Below are 18,277 nucleotides of genomic sequence, written 5' to 3' on the forward strand. Positions count from 1 at the left end.
TGTAGTAACTGTCAGAGTTGGTAGATTTTCAAAGATCTCTGTCGAGAGTTTGTCTCCTGAGATGGAGATAGAGAGATCAAAGGGAGTGTTGCTAGAGATGGACCAAGTGAATTTGAGGTCAGGGTGGAAGTTGGCATCAAAGTGGATGAAGTCAATGAGCTTATCATGGGTACATGGGGCAGCCCCAAAGTAGTCATCAACGTATTGAAGGAAGAGTTGAGCGGCCTTGCCTGTGAAGGCTTGTGAGGATTATAGAGTAAATACAAGTAGGCTTTTTCCACTGAAGTTAGGTGAGATACAAACCAGAAGACATGGGTTAGGGTGAAAGGGGAAAAGTTTAGGGGGAAAATGAGGAGGAACATCTTCACAGTTAGTGGTGGGAGTCTGAAATGAGCTGCCAGCTGAAGTGGTGAATGTGAGCTCAATTTTAACATTTAGGAAGAATTTAGGAAGGGTATGGAGAGCTATGGACTGGGTACAGGTCAGTGGAACTAGGCAAAAGAACAGTTCTGCACAGATTAGAAGGGCCAAATGACCTGTTTTCTGTGCTGTAATGTTCTGTGGTTCTTTGGTCCTCTGGTCTAATTCTCTCCTAATGAACTCTCCATTTCAGTCAATATCTTGATGAATCTCTCTGTACTTCACGCTCTATCCTTCTTGACACGTGGTGACCACAACTGTAGACGAAAGCGCAAGGGCAGACTAACCAATGCTTTCTACAAATGCAATATGAAGTGCCAACCATTATATTCAATGCCTTGGTCTATGAAGCCAATCGTATCAAGTGGTACAAGAAAAAGAAAGGTGGCAGTAAAACCATTTTTAAATGAATATTAAAAGGGAAAATAATTTCCTCCTCTTCAAGTTGATGATCTTTCATCAGAACCTTTAAGGACTAACACCCATCACCTGTAGGTTCAAAAACAGCATTCCTTCCCTTCCCCCTCTCCCCTCCCCAACACCCCAGCTATCAAACTCATGAACCTCCCTGTATTACCCCAACCATAAACTACTCCAGAACCATAAAAAGATCTGTCTGCACAATTAAAACACCACTTATTTTTTCGCAGTGAATATTTATCTAATCCATTATCTTTGTCCGTCTCATAACATGTTGTGGTAATTTAATTTACACTATTATAGTTATTGTACCTTTTGTACCTGTGTGGCTGCAGCAAATTTGGTGCATTCATATATTGTATATATGTATATGACAAATTCTCACTTAACAGCTGTGCTCATCCCAAAGATCCTGTCAGTATCTCTAGCATTTTGTCTTTATCTCATACTGTTTACATTACAAAGGCATTTATAGATTTTATTCACAATTTTCGGAAAAAACCATTAATAACAAATGAAACTGTAACATAGAAACAAACCATAATCAACAGTGAGATGAATGAGAATTATAGTCCCAGTGGGGCAAGTTGAGGAACAACAGTGGCCACTACACTTGGAGATCACTCATACACCTCTCAAACACCCACATTGGCAGCCAGACAGGATTCAGTTCAAAGTCCAATGACATTATTTGCCATAAATTGCAAAAGAGAGCTCATGGTGCCTCCTTTAGGACAGCGTGTAGGATGGCACTAAGATAAGCCAAGTCTGAATTCTCCCATGTAATCCAAAAGCAAAGCAGGGGGTACACACAGAAGGTCCACAGATAGCTGTGCAACACCGATGACACGAGGCACATGTGACAAGGGAGCAAGACGATAATGGATCACAAGTCAACCTTGCAAATTAAGGGCAATGACACCTCCCTTCCAGACAACCTTAACATCTTCTATGCACGTTTTGATGAAAAGTACATAATGACACCAAAGAAAGCTCTGACCCCCCCACTGCATAGCCACGGCCAAGCAGAATCCTATCCAAAGGGAACCCACACAAGACAGCGGGACCAGACAGCGTACCTGGTCAGACTGTACAGACCAATTAACGGAGGTCTTCACGGATATCTTCAACACCTCACTGCAGCAGTCCATTGATCCCGCAGGTTTAAGACAGCAACCATCATCCTGGCACCCAAGAGAGTGACAATAACAGTCCTCAATGACAGCCGCCCTGTGGCAATGACCTCCACCATTATGAAATGCTTTGAGTGTCTGGTAGTGGAATACATCAAAGCACACCTCCCAGAGAGCTGGATCCATTTCAATACACCTATAGAATAAATCATTCCACAGAAGACACTATCGCTTCACTGCATCCTGGCCCACCTGGAGTACGTCTTATACCCCAGGCTGCTGTTCATTGACTTCAGTTCGGTATTTAATATGATCATCTCCAGAGGCTGTTGGAGATGCTGTCCTCCCTGGGACTCAACCTGTCTCTCTGTAACTGGATTCTGGGCTTCCTAACAAAGACTAGTCTGTCCAGGTCGGTAGCAGAACGTTAAGCATCATCATGCTGAGCACTGGAGCAACTCAGAGTTGTGTGCTCAGCCCGCTCATGTTCACTCTACTGATCCATGACTGCACCACCAGATTCAGCTCCAATAGAGTCATCAAGTTTGCAGATAGCACCACAGTGGTTGGCCTCATCAGCAACAATGATGAGTCGCACAAATCTCATGAAGTGCTTCAAGAGTAACAACCTGAGTCTAAATGTAGACAAGTTGAAGATGATTGTGGACTTCAGGAGGACCAGAAATGACCACCCTCCACTATACATAAAAAAAACTCTGTAGTCGAGTGTGGAGAGCACCAAGATCCTTGGCATTCACTTTAACAAGTGACCTATCGTGGACCCTCAACATCTCCTCACTTATCAGGAAGGCACAATAGCGACTGCACTTCCTGAGAAGATTGAAGCAGACAAGGTTACCAGCCACAATTATGTCAATCATCTAGAGGAGCTCTATCAAGAGTGCCCTGACCAGCTGCATCACAGTGTGGTACAGTTGCTGCAGATAAATGGCTTGGAAGTCCATTCATTAGTGCCACCATAAAGGTGGCAGAGAGGAACACTAGGGTCTCCCTCCCCCAACTCTATCGACATGCCCTACCAGGATTGTTGTCTGAAGAGGGTGTGCAAAATTATTGAGGACCCCTTTTATCCTACACACAGCATCTTTCAGTTGCTCCTGTAAGGGAAGAGATACAGGAGTATCAGAGCCAGGATCGCCAGGCTGAGGAACAACTTCCCACGGGCAATAAGAATGTTGAACAACCATAAGAGCATCTCACATTAACCATCCAAGACTCTCATAAAACAATATTTATTTGTATAAATGAAATATCTGTCCAGCATCTGCATTGCTTCTCGGTATGTGTGTTATGTCTGGTTGTGTGTCTGAATGTTTTGGACCAAGGATTGGAGAATGCTCTTTCTTCAAGTTGTACTATCAAATGACAAAAAACTTGACATTCTATGTCTCTGAACACTTTGTTCTTTATTCTTAGAATATTTGTCAAAACAAAGACATTTAAAATATAGAACAATACCAAATAGCAAGGATCACGACTAATTGATGGTATACAAGAAAATTTGCAGATGCTGGGGTCAGAGCCATGCAAAGTTCTGGTGAAACTCAGCACATCACATACCATCCATAGAAGGTAAAAGACATTCAAATATTTTGGGCTTGAGCCCATCTTCAGGGGTGCCAAAAATCAGGTAGATGTCTGATAAAATATTTGGGGGGAGGAGGAGGGCATGGGGTGGAAGTGGAAGGGCAAAGAACACAGGCAAGAGGTTATCAGGGGGAGGGGTGAAGAAAAAGAACTTGAGAAGTAAAGGGGAGAGAGAGGGCAAGGCTAAGAAAGATTGCTCTCTGATAGAAGGAAAGGGATGGGGGCTGGAGAAAGGAAGACAGAGGATGAAGGAAAGAAAGACTAGGGGAAAGGGGTTAAAAGAAATTGGCAAAATTGATATTGATGCAATCTAGTTTGAGATTACAGACAGAATACGAGGTATTGTTTTTCCAATTTGCAGGTGGTCTCAACTTGACAGTAACCAAGGCATGTCAGTGTGACAGTGCAGCGTGCAATTGAAAAGGCTGGCCGCTGAAAAGTTCTTGGTGAATCATAAAAAATTAATTATTCATCTTATTCTCACACTATGAATAATAAATTTTAGAGTTAACAATAATTGGCACTGCAACTGCATTACCTCTCAATTTCATGAGACGGATTTTGCTTTTCCTGAGATGACAATTTTGGAATGATAATATTCTTTGATCCCACTTTAGTTTTCAGTTGAATCATGTGGGAACTGTCACCTGTTCCTTCCAGGGAACGTTGCAATGGAACAAGAAGATCCGCAGCAGACATTACTTCATCTCGACATATTTTAAAATCTGCATAAGGAGGAGAAAAATATGTTTTCAGGATTAACTAGGCAAGATATATTTGTAAGATTAGTTATATGAGGAAAATGGAACATTTTCTCCTTTGTGTGAACTACCTGGAAACTGGTCATTTCTGGGAAAGTGTCACAAATATTGTGGTTAGTTAACTTATAAATAAACACTAATGAATTGAATTAACTTCTCTCTGGAGGAATTCAGCAGCTGAAACAGCATCAGTGAGAGGAAAAAAGCCAAAAGTTCAGGCCAGAATCCTTCTTCAAGACAGTGCCGATAGGAGATATCCAGCACAAAGAGGAAAGGGTGGGAGAGCTTTATGAACCATGTTAGTAGCATAAAGAAGAGAGGGGAAGAGAAAATCAGGGAGTCAGGTGGAGGAAGTCATGCAGAATGGGGTGCAACAAGTGGAGTTAACGGGTGATGTACAGAAGGTGATAATAGAAGCTGTTAGGGGAGAGGGAAAGGACAAATTAGAGATTAAACTGAAAGAGGGTGGGAGAAAACCTGTACATGAAATTTGGATGGAGGACAACAGAACCAAAAAAGTGTAGGGGAGGGGGGAGAATGAGGTGGGGTGGGAGAAAGATAAGAAAAAAAATAGGGGATACAACCGATTTAGCTTAGAAGAAAGGGGACACATATCTAAAATTGGAAATTCAACATTAATGTCATTGACAGTTCAAGCAGAATATGATGTTTACATTGGGTCTCACTCTGACAGTGGGAAGGCCTATGGATTGCCAGGTCAATAGGAAAATGGCAAAGGTAGATTAAATGGCAACATAACCAGGATCTTAGGGCAGCCATTCCAGACTGAGCACAGATGTTCTGCAAAATAGTCCAAGTCCAGCACTTGGTGTCAGCAATAAAAAAGGAGGCCAAAGCAGGAGCACTAAGTACAGTAGATGAAGTTGGGGAAATCTTTGCCTCACCTAAAGGATTGTTTAGGTCCTGGGATGGCAATGAGATAGAAGCTGTAAGATAGATGCAGAAATACTCTGGATCACAGAGAGGTGGGTAGTGGGGATGAGCAGACCAAGAGCCCACAAAGCATCACTCATGAAAGGAAGATAGAGCAGGTAGAGTGGTCCATTTACGGCTGGTGGAAATTAAGTAAAGATGTCCTGAATGCAAAGACTGGTGGGCGAAAAGTGAGAATAAGGGAAACCCTGTTCTGTTGGGATGAAAGGGGATGAGGGGGGGGGGGGGTAATGAGAAACGGAGGAAATATGGATGTTATTACATTTTAGTAACACAAGTTCAGAAAGAACTTACTGCTGGCCCCTTCCCGCCCACTCATGCATTCACCCCGACTTTGCGACCATTTCGTGCTTGAGAATACGGAAAGGGTGGTGTTTGTAAGCAGGGGCATCAGGCCCTCAACAGAGGATCGAGAGGAAAACAATCTCTTGACTTGGGTTAACAGAAGACAGGAGCCCAGCGGTTTCCTTGTTGTCACTGGACGTCGGGGTGGGGAAATCAAAGGCCCCAAGACCGCACAGCACGCAACTGTTGCGTTCACAGTGGGGCATTGTGAATAAACAGCGTCGTGCAACACAGGCTGGGCAACGCTGCCCTGGGAACACGGAGGCACAGAATCCCGGCTTTGACGCAGAATGAGGGACGCGCACGTCTCAAGCCCGAGCGAGGTACCGTTGGGGGAAAAAATACACTCAGGGAAGGGAAGAAGGCTGGTCGCTTTGTGAGATAACGGGGGAAAGCACGGCTCAGGGCAGTAAATAGACGTGTACGGCCTAGTGCGCGGAGGGGGGGGGGAACCAACCTGCTGCGGAGGCAGTCACCACACCTTCACTCTGAAGCTCTTTAAATATCCCTCCAATTCCAACGCAGCAGCGGGAAACGCAAGTAATTTCAAATCGAACCGATGGACCATTGACTTCCGGTCCCCATCTCGGTTTCCGGGTACGGGGCGGGAATGCGGTCACCCCATTGGACGGAGGTTTGTCGCCTAGTAACCGGTGAGAGAAGCCACGCGTGCACGATCTCTTCGAGAAGGAGGAGGGGTTGTCAAGCAACGTGCTCTCTCTCTCTTTCCCTCCCCCTCTCTCTCTCCCCCCCCCCCCTCTCCCCCTCCCCCTACCCCCATCGTTGAAGGAAAGCCGCACTCTCGGAGGTAGGGTATGTCAGTTGAGGTGGTTGCGAACGTCACGTGTGTAGCAGGCCATGATTATACGAATAATGCATACCCCTAGAATGTCTACAGGAGTGTTGCACAGTTGGAAAGGCGATGCTCAAGGAGTGGCTCAAGACTGGACGGATAACTCTCTGTCAAGAAATTGTCATGGTTCCAAGGGTCAATTACGGTGAGATTATGGGGATAAGTATCTCAGAAAATGACAGAGAAGAGTTCATTATCCCTATTGTGTCTTTGCCAGGGTGATCTCTCTTTCCAGAGAGCCGTGGAGTTCTACAGTATGGAACTTTGGCCTATTTTGTCCATGCTATCGCAGTGTTTGGCCCATATCACTCTGAACCTTCCCTATCCATGTACCTGTTTGAATGTCTTTTTTTCTTTCAAAATATTGTATTGAGTTTAACATTGCAATCCATATACAAAATATTAATAAAGTAAGGCAAAATAATAATGTGTACATAACATAAAATTAAAGTAAATACACAGTGGTGCCATATTTAAAATTCCATCCCTTGATCATCTGTTAAAATGATTATACATATAAATCAATTAAATACTATATAACAAATCACATTATAAGATCTAAAAAAAAAGTCTTTTGAATGTAAAAATTGTTCCTGCCTCTACAACTTCTGACAGCTTATTCCAAATACCAAAAGCCCTCTTGAGTGAAGAAGGTGCCCTTCAGATCCTTTTTAAATCTTTCCCTTCTCATCTAAAATCATTACACTCTATTTTTAGACTTACCTACTGTGGGGGAAAAGGCTATGACTATTTACTTCATCAATGCCCCTCATGATTCTATAAACCTCTTGTTAGATCACTCCTTAGCCTGTTTCACTTCAGGGAACAAAGTTCCAGCATATTCAGCCCCTCTTTATAATTCAAGACCCAAATCCCAGCAACATTTTTGTGACTGTAATCCCATTCCATCTCAATAATTGCTTTCCTGTAGCAGAGTGATCAAAATTGTGCACAATGTATAAGGAGTCAGAAGGTTAGAGTGGATGATTGTTTTTCAGATTAAAGTCCTGTAACCAGGGGTGTGCTACAAGGATTGGTGCTGTCCTATGTTTGACAAATATATGTTAATGATTTGAATGAGAATGTCGGTGGCATGATTAGAAAATTGATAGATGACACCAAAATTGGTAGTGTGGTGGACAATGAAGAAGATTGTCTAGTTACAACAGGATCTTGATTAACTAAGAAAGTGGGCAAAGGAATGGCCGATGGAATCAATTCAGATAAGTATGATGTGACACGTTTTGGGAAGTTGGGTGCAGGATAGTTTGAGGGCAGGATATACACAGAGATCTAGGGTCAAGTACATAGTTCCCTGAAAGTAGTAACACAGATGGACATACTGATGAAGAAGGTGTGTGTGTCATTTTTGCCTTCATCAGATGGAGTGCAAGAGTTGGAACATCATATTACAGGTATACAAGATATTCGTGTGACCACATCAGAATATTGTAGGCAATGCTGGTTGCCATACTATAGGAATTATACAATTAAGCATGAAATGGTTCAGGAAAGATTCACAATGATGTTGTCATTACTGAAGGTTTTGAGTCATAAGGAGAGACTGGATTGTCTGAAACTGTTTTCCATGGAGTGAAGGAGACTGAGTGGTAAACTTTTGGAACCTCTAAAAATCATGAGGGGCACATACAATATGATTATCATAGCCTTTTTACCCTAGCATAGAGGAGTCTAAAACTAGAGGACATTGGTTTAATGTGAGAGGGAAAAGATTTAAATGGGAACTGAAGGGCAAGCTTTTTAGAGCAGTGTAAAATATATGGAACAAGCTAACAGAAGTAGTAATAGAAGCAGGTACAATTACAGCATTTCAAAGACATTCAAACAGGTTAATGGATAGGAAAGGATAGAGGACATAGACAAATTCAAGTCTTTTCTAATCATAACTCACCCACATAAACTCACAATATAGAGTTCAGTGCAGAAACTGGTTAGTCACCATCTGTTTGAACACACTTGGCAAAATATGGAAATAGTTTCGAATTTAAAATTGTGCATTTAGGCCATAAATTTATGTTAGCAATCTCCTGTGAGGTGTGTACTGAATGCTCATGTCACTCCAGTTGCTTTTGAAACATCATCGCCTAAGAGATTTCAACATCTGCAGATTAATTTAAATCCCCCAAAATTGTTCTCTGGTTAGTTAACCAGCCATATGCCCATGGTACCCCAGGAACCTGCTGAGTGTTGCTTGTCCTAAGAGAAAACATGCTAACATTTATTCATATGAAAAATCTGTTAGAGAACTGCAATATATTCTACATTATTTTTTCAGCAAGCAACATTCTGCTCAGTTAGTAAAACCAATGGATTCTTTTCCAAACAACATTTATTTTCTTCTTTTGGCTCATCTTCAAACTCATCTGGGATTTTTGAAGGATAGGAATACAAAAGATTTTAATGTACAATAATTGTTGAAATGGTTGACATTTCTTCATTCAGATTATTGCATTTCTCATGAAGAAAACAGAAATGTTTGAGTTCCAAGGCCAAGGGAAACAAATTGGCATCAGCTCTGTTCTTTGCAGTTAGTCATTCTAGAAAAGAAATGCAGAGAAGCATTTCTCAAGGCAGAAAAACATACTTAACCTGCAGATTTCAAAATAAAAAAAGAATCTTGTATTCCTTTGAAAGATCCCCACTAGTGCCCAAAATAAGTCTTCAAACAACAATGTGCCCATTTCTAACGAGTGAGAGTCTCGCCTTGATATTCATTGTCAATGAAGTCCATGCCCTAAGTAATGTTTAATGTCTCTTCTGAAACACCATACCTCTGAAGAACCTCAGTGTCACTGTTGAATATCATAGAACATAAGAACAGCACAGGACTGTCCTCTGGATTAAAAACCACAGGGACCCTTAAGCTCACGATGTCTACGCCAAACACAATGTTCAAATGAAATCAAATTTCTATTGCTTACCCATGATCATATCCTTCCATTTTCTGCATATTCATGTGTTTATCTAAAGCTTTTGCTTCCACCCCACTCATGGCAGTCTATTTCAGGCACCTACCACTGACTGTGTAGAATACTTGTCCCACACATCTTTAAATTTCCTTCGTGAATGAACCACAAAAGTCTGCAGATGCGGTGATTGAAGTAAAAATACAATGCTGGAGAAACTCAGTTGGTCAATGTACTTTATATAGTATAGATTAAGATACATATCCAACATTTCAGGCTTGAGCTCTTCGATGAGATGGTAAATTTCCTTCACCCACTTTAAACGTGAATTTTCTGAAACTTATTATGTATAAAACCCAACACCTAATTCCAACCAACCAATTTTCCCCTGCAACCGCTGGAACCGTGTCTGCCTGTCCCGCATCAGACTTGTCAGCCACAAATGAGCCTGCAGCTGATGTGGACATTTACCCCCTCCATAAATCTTCATCCGCGAAGCCAAGCCAAAGAAGAGAGAGAAGAAGATTATGTCTCCTCTTAGCCTCCAATGCTCCAGAGGCAAACAAGATGCTATCCTCTTCTCCCCATTGTTCATACCCTATAATCCAGGCTGTAATTCTGTTAAATATTTTCTGTATCCTTTCCAAAGACTCCACATTGTTGTGAAAGGAATTAAAGTTTTAAAAAAAACCCAGCACTCAAGAAAAGATGTATACAAAAGAGAGAAAAGTAAACAAAGAAAGAGATATAGACAAACTGACTATAATACAGAAAATAAATATTCTATAATATATAATGTGCAAAGTAAGAGTCCTTAAATGAGTCTCTGATTGAATTTGTTGTTTAGGAATCTGATGGTGGAGGGTTTGCAACTATTCTTGTTTACATGATTGATTACTTTCAAGGAGCACTTGGATACCTGGACACTCAGATCTCTCTGCATCTGACCATTAACTGTATATTTTCCCTTCACATTTGATCTCCCAGTGTCCAGATAAAGCTCTGTCTGACACTTTTCTGTCCAAGAATTGGCATGAAGATGAGCATCGATGAGCTGCCTCAACTTCAGGAACCTCTGCATGAGAATTAAGGGCCAGGGATGGATTCCTTGGAAACACTGTTTGCAAATGTTGAAGGAGTGATAAAAAGAATTAACAGTCTCAATCAAAAACATGGGTGAGTCAATTCCTAATATAATGGAACAACTGAATAATGTTGAGAGAAACTTGGGAAAGCATGATAAGAAATTGGAAGATGTCCTGGGTAAACTTGTATCTCTCACTTTGTTCGTTTTAGATTGGTCACAGTGTTTGAGCTACCGAAAGAAAACAGAGACACACGCTGAGAACACTTCAGTCTATACAAATCTTTATTACAAAATCTAAAGCTGATTTCAAACTACAATATGCAAGCCCTTCCCAATTATACATCAACGCCTGGACTGGTCCCAACTGCCAAAGCGAGGCAACGACCGCACACTTGTAGTAGGTTGTCGGGGTGCCGGTAGTAGCTTCTCCACCTCCCCCGACCGGGACGTTGCTTGGACTCCAGAAGTTCTTCTTCTTGCTGAGAGACGTTTCCACGCCTCAGAGAGTCTCAAACTTCAGCAGCGGGACCACGGCTTATATTACCCATTCTAGCTTATCACTTTGAATTCAATGGTTTACTTAGCTTCAAGGCCTCGCCTGACAGTCTGCGACCAACAATCCCATCAATCTCAAACAGCAACCGGCTAACAAGCAGAAATATTAAATGTTCTTGGTACCAGATGTCTTTTGTCAGATAACTGCATCTCTGGGCCCCACGGTGGAATTTAGCTTATGTCTGCTGATTTTACATTATTCTCAAAGTAGGTTACTGATACTCAGCCTTGCATAAGCAAAAGCATGGTCTAAATCCTCCATTACATTCCACCCCTTGGTCGCAGTCTGTCACTTACGAGACCTAACAAGCATTTGAGTACGGAAGGAGCGAAAAGGAGAAACCAAAACTACAACAATCACAAAAATATGCAATAATGCGAGCAACCAACGGAGAATATTGTGGCCCAATCCCCCAAATGTACCAGTTAACCATGAAAAAGGATTCCAACCAAGGCTCAAACTATCCTTGTGGGCCACAATACCCAAATGCTGAAGCTCATGAACAGATTTTGAAACATGCTGAACAATATCAGATATATTAGTGGATACCTCGGGCCGTGTCCCCCACGGGCGACTCCCTCGGAACGTCCTCGACATTACAAATCCAATTGCTGGCACCAAAGCAGCTGTTAAGCCAGATCAGCAGGAGTGCAAGACGGAGGACCTGGAACAAAGAAGCCTGACATATGTCACTCATGATGCCGTAAGCGTTCAGTATTTAAACAAACTAAACCATCCTGTCCCTTAATAGCTATCCACCGAGTGTTACCCTGGGCAGGTGTCACTATTTCCCCTTTTACAAAAGGGCCACTACCTGGTGGTGCCACCCATACCTTTTGTCCGGCATTCTCTAGCTCGGGAATGGGGGGGCAATGACTGTCTTTCCTCTGGAATAGGCTGTAGTTCAGAAGTGTGAAGAAGTCGGTGGAAAGGTGTACCTCCCTTTAAAGGGCGATGATTCAAATTGTCGACTGCCTGCTGCAGCACATGGCACCACCCCTTCAGGGTCCCCAGTGGTGTCAGTAAGCCATACATTCATTCAACTAACCCGGCAGCCTGCGGGTAATAAGGAATATGGTGGACCCATAAGATAGTGTTGTCAGTTGCCCAATCACTGATTGCCTTCCCGGAGAAGTGTGAGCCATTATCAGACTGAATTTCATCTGGTACATCATAACAAGAAATTAAATGGTTTAGTCCGTGGATAGTGCTAGCTTGGTCAGCTGTCTTGGTGGGAAAAGTAAAAACCAGGTCCGAAAAGGTGTCAACCATTACTAGGATGTAACATTTACCCATACAGTCTGGCATGGAGCATATGTATTCAATTTGCCAGACCACAGCCAAGCAAGCTCCCTGTCTTATACGGCCATGCGGACCAGGAGTAACGGTGCGGGACTTCACAAGCTGGCATGCTGGGCATGTACACACGACCATGCGGACATCATCCTGATGGACGGGTAAGGCATGTGTACGGGCCCACATAGCTGATCCCTTCTCCCCCAAATGGCCACTCTGTTCATGTGCCCATCGAGCCAGGGGGTCGGTATCAGCGCAGCTGATGGTGGCAAGCTGATCTGCTACTGCATTATGTTGTGCCATGTTCATCGTCGCATTGTTATGGGCGTCAACGTGATATATGGTTATCTCACAATGGTGGGAAGCATCCCACAACAGCTGCCACAACTGTTGGCCCCATACTGGACGGTCATGTATCAGCCAGGCGTTCTTTTGCCAATCAGGCATCCATACCACTAGTCCATTAGCCACAGCCCAGGAATCGGTAAACAGGCGAAGAGGGTGATCATGGGGGTCTAGTGATAAAGTGACCGCCTTCAACTCAGCATACTAACTGGAGCCACCATCCCCCTCCTCCGATAAGAGAGTTCCCAACCTGGGATGGTAAGCCACTGACTTCCACTTCTGCTTTCCTTGCACCCACCGGCTGCTACCATCAGTAAACCAGGCGCCCTCTTGTTCTGCTGGAGTGAGCAAATCATATGGTTTACCCCACTGAACTGGTGAAGGGGGTAGAGAAGGGGACAAGGTGGGTTCAACATCCTCATGATGAAACGGAAGATCAGCCACCTGTTCGTGTATGCGGCCCACCACTTCAGGCCCCCTGGTCACGCGACTCTGAATATTACCACTTCCATTTAACAATAGAAGACTGCTGAGCCCGTCTGATCTTTAGATTAGCGTCATTAGCCAGGACCCACTTCATTATTGGAATTGCAGGTCGCAATGCAATTCTGCATTGCTTGTCATTCTTTCCGTCTCCAGCAGGGCCCAGTAACAGGCCAGTAACTGTTGTTCAAAAGCAGAATAACAAGTGGCAGCCTTGGGCATGGTTCGTGATCAGAATCCCAGCGGGACTCGGCGGCCCTCTTGTTTCTGCCAGAGACTCCAGGAGGCCACATAATCAGTAACGTAGACCTGTAGTTCGTAGGGGGTATTTGGGATGCGGGGAGAAATGGGCAGGACCTGAAGAATAGCCTGCTTGGCAGACTTGAATGCCCTTTCCTGATTGTTACCCCATAAAAAGTCTGTTTTCTTTCAGGTATCCTTATATAGAGGATGTAAAAGCCACGCCAAGTATGGAATATGGTGTCGCCAGTATCCCAATAACCCTAGGAAATGCTGGGTCTCTTTTTTACTAGTAGGAGTGGCCAAGACTGTGATCTTATTGCGAACTTTATCGGGAACCACCTGTTCTCCAGCATGCCACAGAATTCCAAGGAAAATAACCATCTGGGACGGGCCCTGCACCTTGGCGGGGTTAATGGCCCACTCTCTTTGCATCAGGGTATCTTAGACACTCTCCATACCTTCCTGTACCATCTCTTCTGTGGCCCCTTGGATCATCACATCATCAATATAATGGTGAATTGAGAGAGAAGGCGACACTGGCACCGCCTCCAAATCACGGGCAATTAGGCTGTGGCAAGTAGTGGGAGAGTGTACATAGCCCTGAGGGAGGCGGGTGAAGGTATACTGGCGCCTCTTCCAGGTAAAGGTGAACTGATCCTGTGAGACCTCAGCTATTAGAATACTGAAGAAGGCATTAGCAAGATCAATGACAGCATACCATGTTCCTGAGTTCCCAGTAGCAATGTTTTCAATAAGGGTAACAATGTCCGGAACTGCCGAAGCAAGTAATGGGGCATGTTTGTTCAATAAACGATAATAAACTGTCATTCTCCAGGAGCCATCCGGCTTCTGGACCGGCCATACAGGGCTATGAAAGGGCGACATTGCAGGCCTCACTACCCCTTCATCTTGCAAAGCATTGATGGTGGCAGTAATCTCTTCCTGCCCTCCAGGGAGGCGATATTGTGGAATGCATAATGGTTTCGGGGGGGGGGGGGGGGGGGAGGGGCACCATCACAGGATCCACTTAGCCCAACCCACCACTAGTCTTTTTGTAATAGTCCGAATTCCAAATGCAAATCCCCCTTGGCTAGTATTAAGGGTCATGTCAGCCAACATATTGATACCCAGGATACACTCGTCAGTGGCAGCCACTAGGGCATGTAACCATACAGGGGAAGGGCCATCACCCACAGTGGCGCAGACTTTTATTTCCTTCATCAGGGTGATCGCTCCTCCCATCCCCTCTATTTGAAATGTCGGTCCAGTCCACAAGTTGGGGTTACCAGGAATCACCGAGTGCTCCAGATGATGTCGACCAAGGCTAAATATTGGCGGTCATTACCCCCACCCCAATGGATTGTTAACGGTATGTAGGGCCGCGGGTCCCCGTGTATCCGCCGAATCTCAATGGAGTAGACACGGGAATCCCACCTTCACCCTCATGCCTTAGTAGGGTTCAGGGGGCTTTCAGGACCACATGCTACTATTATCATTAGGAGCCTTTTTAACCAATTGTTGTTTCTCATCACGGGTAACTGGAGCAAGAGAAGCTGGTTCGATAGGAGCAGCAGTGGGAGCAGAAGGCACAGCTGGGCCAGAATGACTCAACAGCTGGGGATGATGTTCCCCTGCCTTCCATTTATAAAGGGCATAAAGGACCGCGGTAAGTTTCCCATCAATATCACTTTTAGGTACGCCTAACTTTAACAAGGTTAGAAAAAGGTCCTTCCTTGTCGGTCTGTTATTAGCAGCAGTCCCTCTCCTTTCATCCTGCTTGTCTGATTTAACCTGGGTTGTACGTGAGTGGATTTTACCTCCCAACTCTAATTCTCGAAACCCAGATAAGGCGTGTACTGCCTCACACAAGGTGCCCAATTAGTGGACTAGTTATGGACAGAACCAGTCCCCATACAGTGGGTTGGGCAGAACAAACCAATAGGGTATGCATTCCAGCCGTGAACATTCTTCGTTAGGGCTCCCCCCACGTACCCTCAGCCTCAAACGCCCTGCATACAAGGCAGAAGCCAGGGCCTGTTGATGAATTACTACAATACCCTCCTCTGGGGTGTCCCAATTGTTCTGCAAATGTAAATCCCAATCTACTGGTAATGGGTAGACTCGTAACAGGGCATCCCCTAGAGTGGCAAGTAAGTAATCCACCCCTCTCATTCTACCACGTAGCTCAGCAGTGACCCGGATATCAGTAGTCAACATTCCTAATCCTAACAATTCCTCAGGGGTTAAATATACATTACCCCCTCCTTGTTCCCAAACACGGAGGAGCCAGGCCGCCAGAGTTTCCTTTTGCCTAAATCGATCTCCAATGGCGGCCAGCTTTTTTATAGAGAAGTCACGTATTGTTGACTGCTCCCAACCCTGTTCCCACTTTGGCCCACAGGGCCCTCTACCCAGTGGACGGGAGGAGGCTGAGGCCATTCTGTAGAGGAGGGCCATTAATAAGCAGGGGTTCGGGTACCTTCCCCTGAGTCCGCTTGGGAGGCCAGGGCATCTATCCCTTCATTACATCACACACCTCTCCATCTCTGTCTGTTTGGGAAGTCCGCTGCCTTACGGGGCAGGCATGAACAGCAGGTGGAGAGGGGAGTATGTCAGGCACATGCCGAGGGGTATCTGCATTATTACCATTGTCATCATACCAGATATTCCCGTCCCAATCATCAATTACATCAGGATCGTCGCCATTCCTTATCATGGCACAAATATGATGTGGATCGGGTTCTACCCCTTGCTTTTCCTTATCTGCACAGAGCTGCTGCCGGAGTTTAATATTACAGCAGATCGTTTGGACATGCTTATCCTCCCATTCTTTGGCTCAGTCCTGACTGGTGTGAACAATCTCGCTCATCATGGAACAGCATTGTTGCATGGCTTCTATCTCCTCCTCTAGTTGCTCTCTCTTGTGCTAGGATTCTACTTCTCACTGAACAAATTCTGCTTCATGCTGAACGGTGCAGCATAAGGCTGGGGCCAGCAGCCAAAAACCGTCCGTCAGTGTCCCCTTTTTAACAGAAAATTTACTCTCGAAGGAGAATGGCAACTGCTCTTCCAGAGGTGCACTTGATGTATCTAACCTCTCATCCCAACTAATGGGTGGTCCCAACAAAGACAGGGTATTGGCCAACATGCCAAACCCATCATCTTTGGAAGTCAATCCCGGAATCAAGAACTGCTCAGGGCTCACCTCTTTCTTTTGGCGAAACATCTCGAGACCAATCCTGCTGACTATGCCAATTGTCCTGGGTAAACTTGTACCTCTCACTTTGTTCGTTTTAGACTGGTCACAATGTTTGAGCTACCAAAAGAAAACAGAGACACAGGCCGAGAACACTTCAGTTTATACAAATCTTTATTACAAAATCTAAAGCTGATTTCAATCTACAATATGCAAGCCCTTCCCAATTATACTTATCAACGCCTGGACTGGTCCCAACTGCCAAAGCGAGGCAACGACCGCACACTTATAGTAGGTTGTCGGGGCACCGGTAAGAGCTTCTCCAACTCCCCCGACCAGGACGTTGGTTGGACTCCAGAAGTTCTTCTTGCTGAGAGACGTTTCCACCCCTCAGAGAGTCTCAAACTTCAGTAGTGGGACCACAGCTTATATTACCCATTCTAGCTTATCACTTTGAATACAATGGTTTACTTAGCTTCAAGGCCTCGCTTGACAGTCTGCGACCAACAATCCCATCAATCTCAAACAGCAACCAGCTAACAAGCAGGAAGATTAAATGTTCTTGGTACCAGATGTCTTTTTTGTCAGATAACTGTATCTCTGGGCCCCATGATGGAATTTAACTTGTGACTGCTGATTTTACATTATTCTCAAAGTAGGTTACTGATGCTCAGCCTTGCATATGCAAAAGCATGGTCTAAATCCTCCATTACAGAAGAATTGCATGACCAAGCAAAACAGAGGGTGATGGATAAACAAATGCTCCTTGATATGATTGATCATATGAAGAACTTTAGCAGACTAAATAATGTATGCATAATTGATTTAGAAGAAGGTGTTAAATGAAGAGATGCAGTTAAATTTTTTGAATCCTGAATTCCCAAAGTACTTTGCGCCGAGTCAGTCGGCGGACAAGTGCAGATTAAGAGAGCCTATCGAACCTTTGGACCTAGAAGAAATGAAAATATGCATCCTTGACCAGTCCTTGTGTGGCTGTTGAGCATCAGGAATTGGGAAGCGATCTTAAGAGCAGCATTTGAATACTATAAAATGAATAATCCCCCACTGATGTGGAATGGTTGGGAGGTCATGTTTTTCCAAGTTTTCAGTCCAGTGGTTCCACAGAAAAGAATTCGACATGGTCAAGCGGCAACTCTGGGCAAAAAAATCTCAGGTTTATCTCCATTGGTTTATCCGGCAACCTTGCGCATGGTGGTGTCAGAAGGCAACTGGCAGTTTTTCAAGGCAAAACAAGAAGCAGAAGAATTTACTAGTGGACCTTAAGAAGAATAATCACTCTGGAAGAGAGATGAAAGAAGAATGTATTTTTGTGAACTAAGTAAAGATTATTTTTTAGTTGTCTGATATTTATTAAGTAATGTTCATCTTTATTTCTGATACTTTGCGGAGAGCCCATGGAAATGTTAAATATTGGATAAGGTGATAGCGGGGCATAGACTCCAGTCTAAGGGGAGTAATGATGTTAAGAGGGGTTTGTTTTAAAGATGGCGCTTTAGGGTGGGGTTTGTTTTCTTTTCCATCCCTGGCGGATTTCATGGGTTATTTTTCTGCAGGCTTCCAGGGTTTCTTGTTTACCATCAGAGCAGAGGCTTTGCAACTTTTTTTAAAAAGGAAGAGATCATGAGATTG

General features: G+C 44.1%; 1 protein-coding gene and 1 long non-coding RNA gene across 8 annotated transcripts in view; one reads left to right on the forward strand and one right to left on the reverse strand.

Moving 5' to 3' along the window:
- The window catches only part of ccdc171 (coiled-coil domain containing 171), a 378,891-nt gene extending 372,644 nt beyond the window's left edge, over positions 1-6,247 (reverse strand). For 6 of the 7 annotated variants that reach the window (XR_011353507.1, XM_069924483.1, XM_069924499.1 and 3 more), the window contains exons 1-2: positions 5,591-5,805; positions 4,120-4,306 (exon numbers count right to left, since the gene is read on the reverse strand). Coding sequence is in view for 6 of the 7 variants with exons in the window: in XM_069924483.1 (XP_069780584.1) it covers positions 4,120-4,306; positions 5,591-5,687 (284 nt within the window). In the remaining variant the exon portion in view is untranslated. Of the gene's footprint in view, positions 1-4,119; positions 4,307-5,590; positions 5,806-6,098 lie in introns of those variants that run through there. The other variant, XM_069924477.1, reaches the window with a different exon arrangement.
- Positions 6,248-6,647: 400 nt separating this feature from the next.
- Positions 6,648-17,992, forward strand: LOC138757350 (uncharacterized). The gene is made up of 3 exons (XR_011353524.1): positions 6,648-10,597; positions 10,718-15,097; positions 16,203-17,992. It is a non-coding gene; the product is annotated as an uncharacterized lncRNA (long non-coding RNA).
- The last annotated feature ends 285 nt before the right edge of the window (positions 17,993-18,277 follow it).

Source organism: Narcine bancroftii, chromosome 1 (genome assembly GCF_036971445.1).
Source record: "Narcine bancroftii isolate sNarBan1 chromosome 1, sNarBan1.hap1, whole genome shotgun sequence".
NCBI lineage: Eukaryota > Metazoa > Chordata > Chondrichthyes > Torpediniformes > Narcinidae > Narcine > Narcine bancroftii.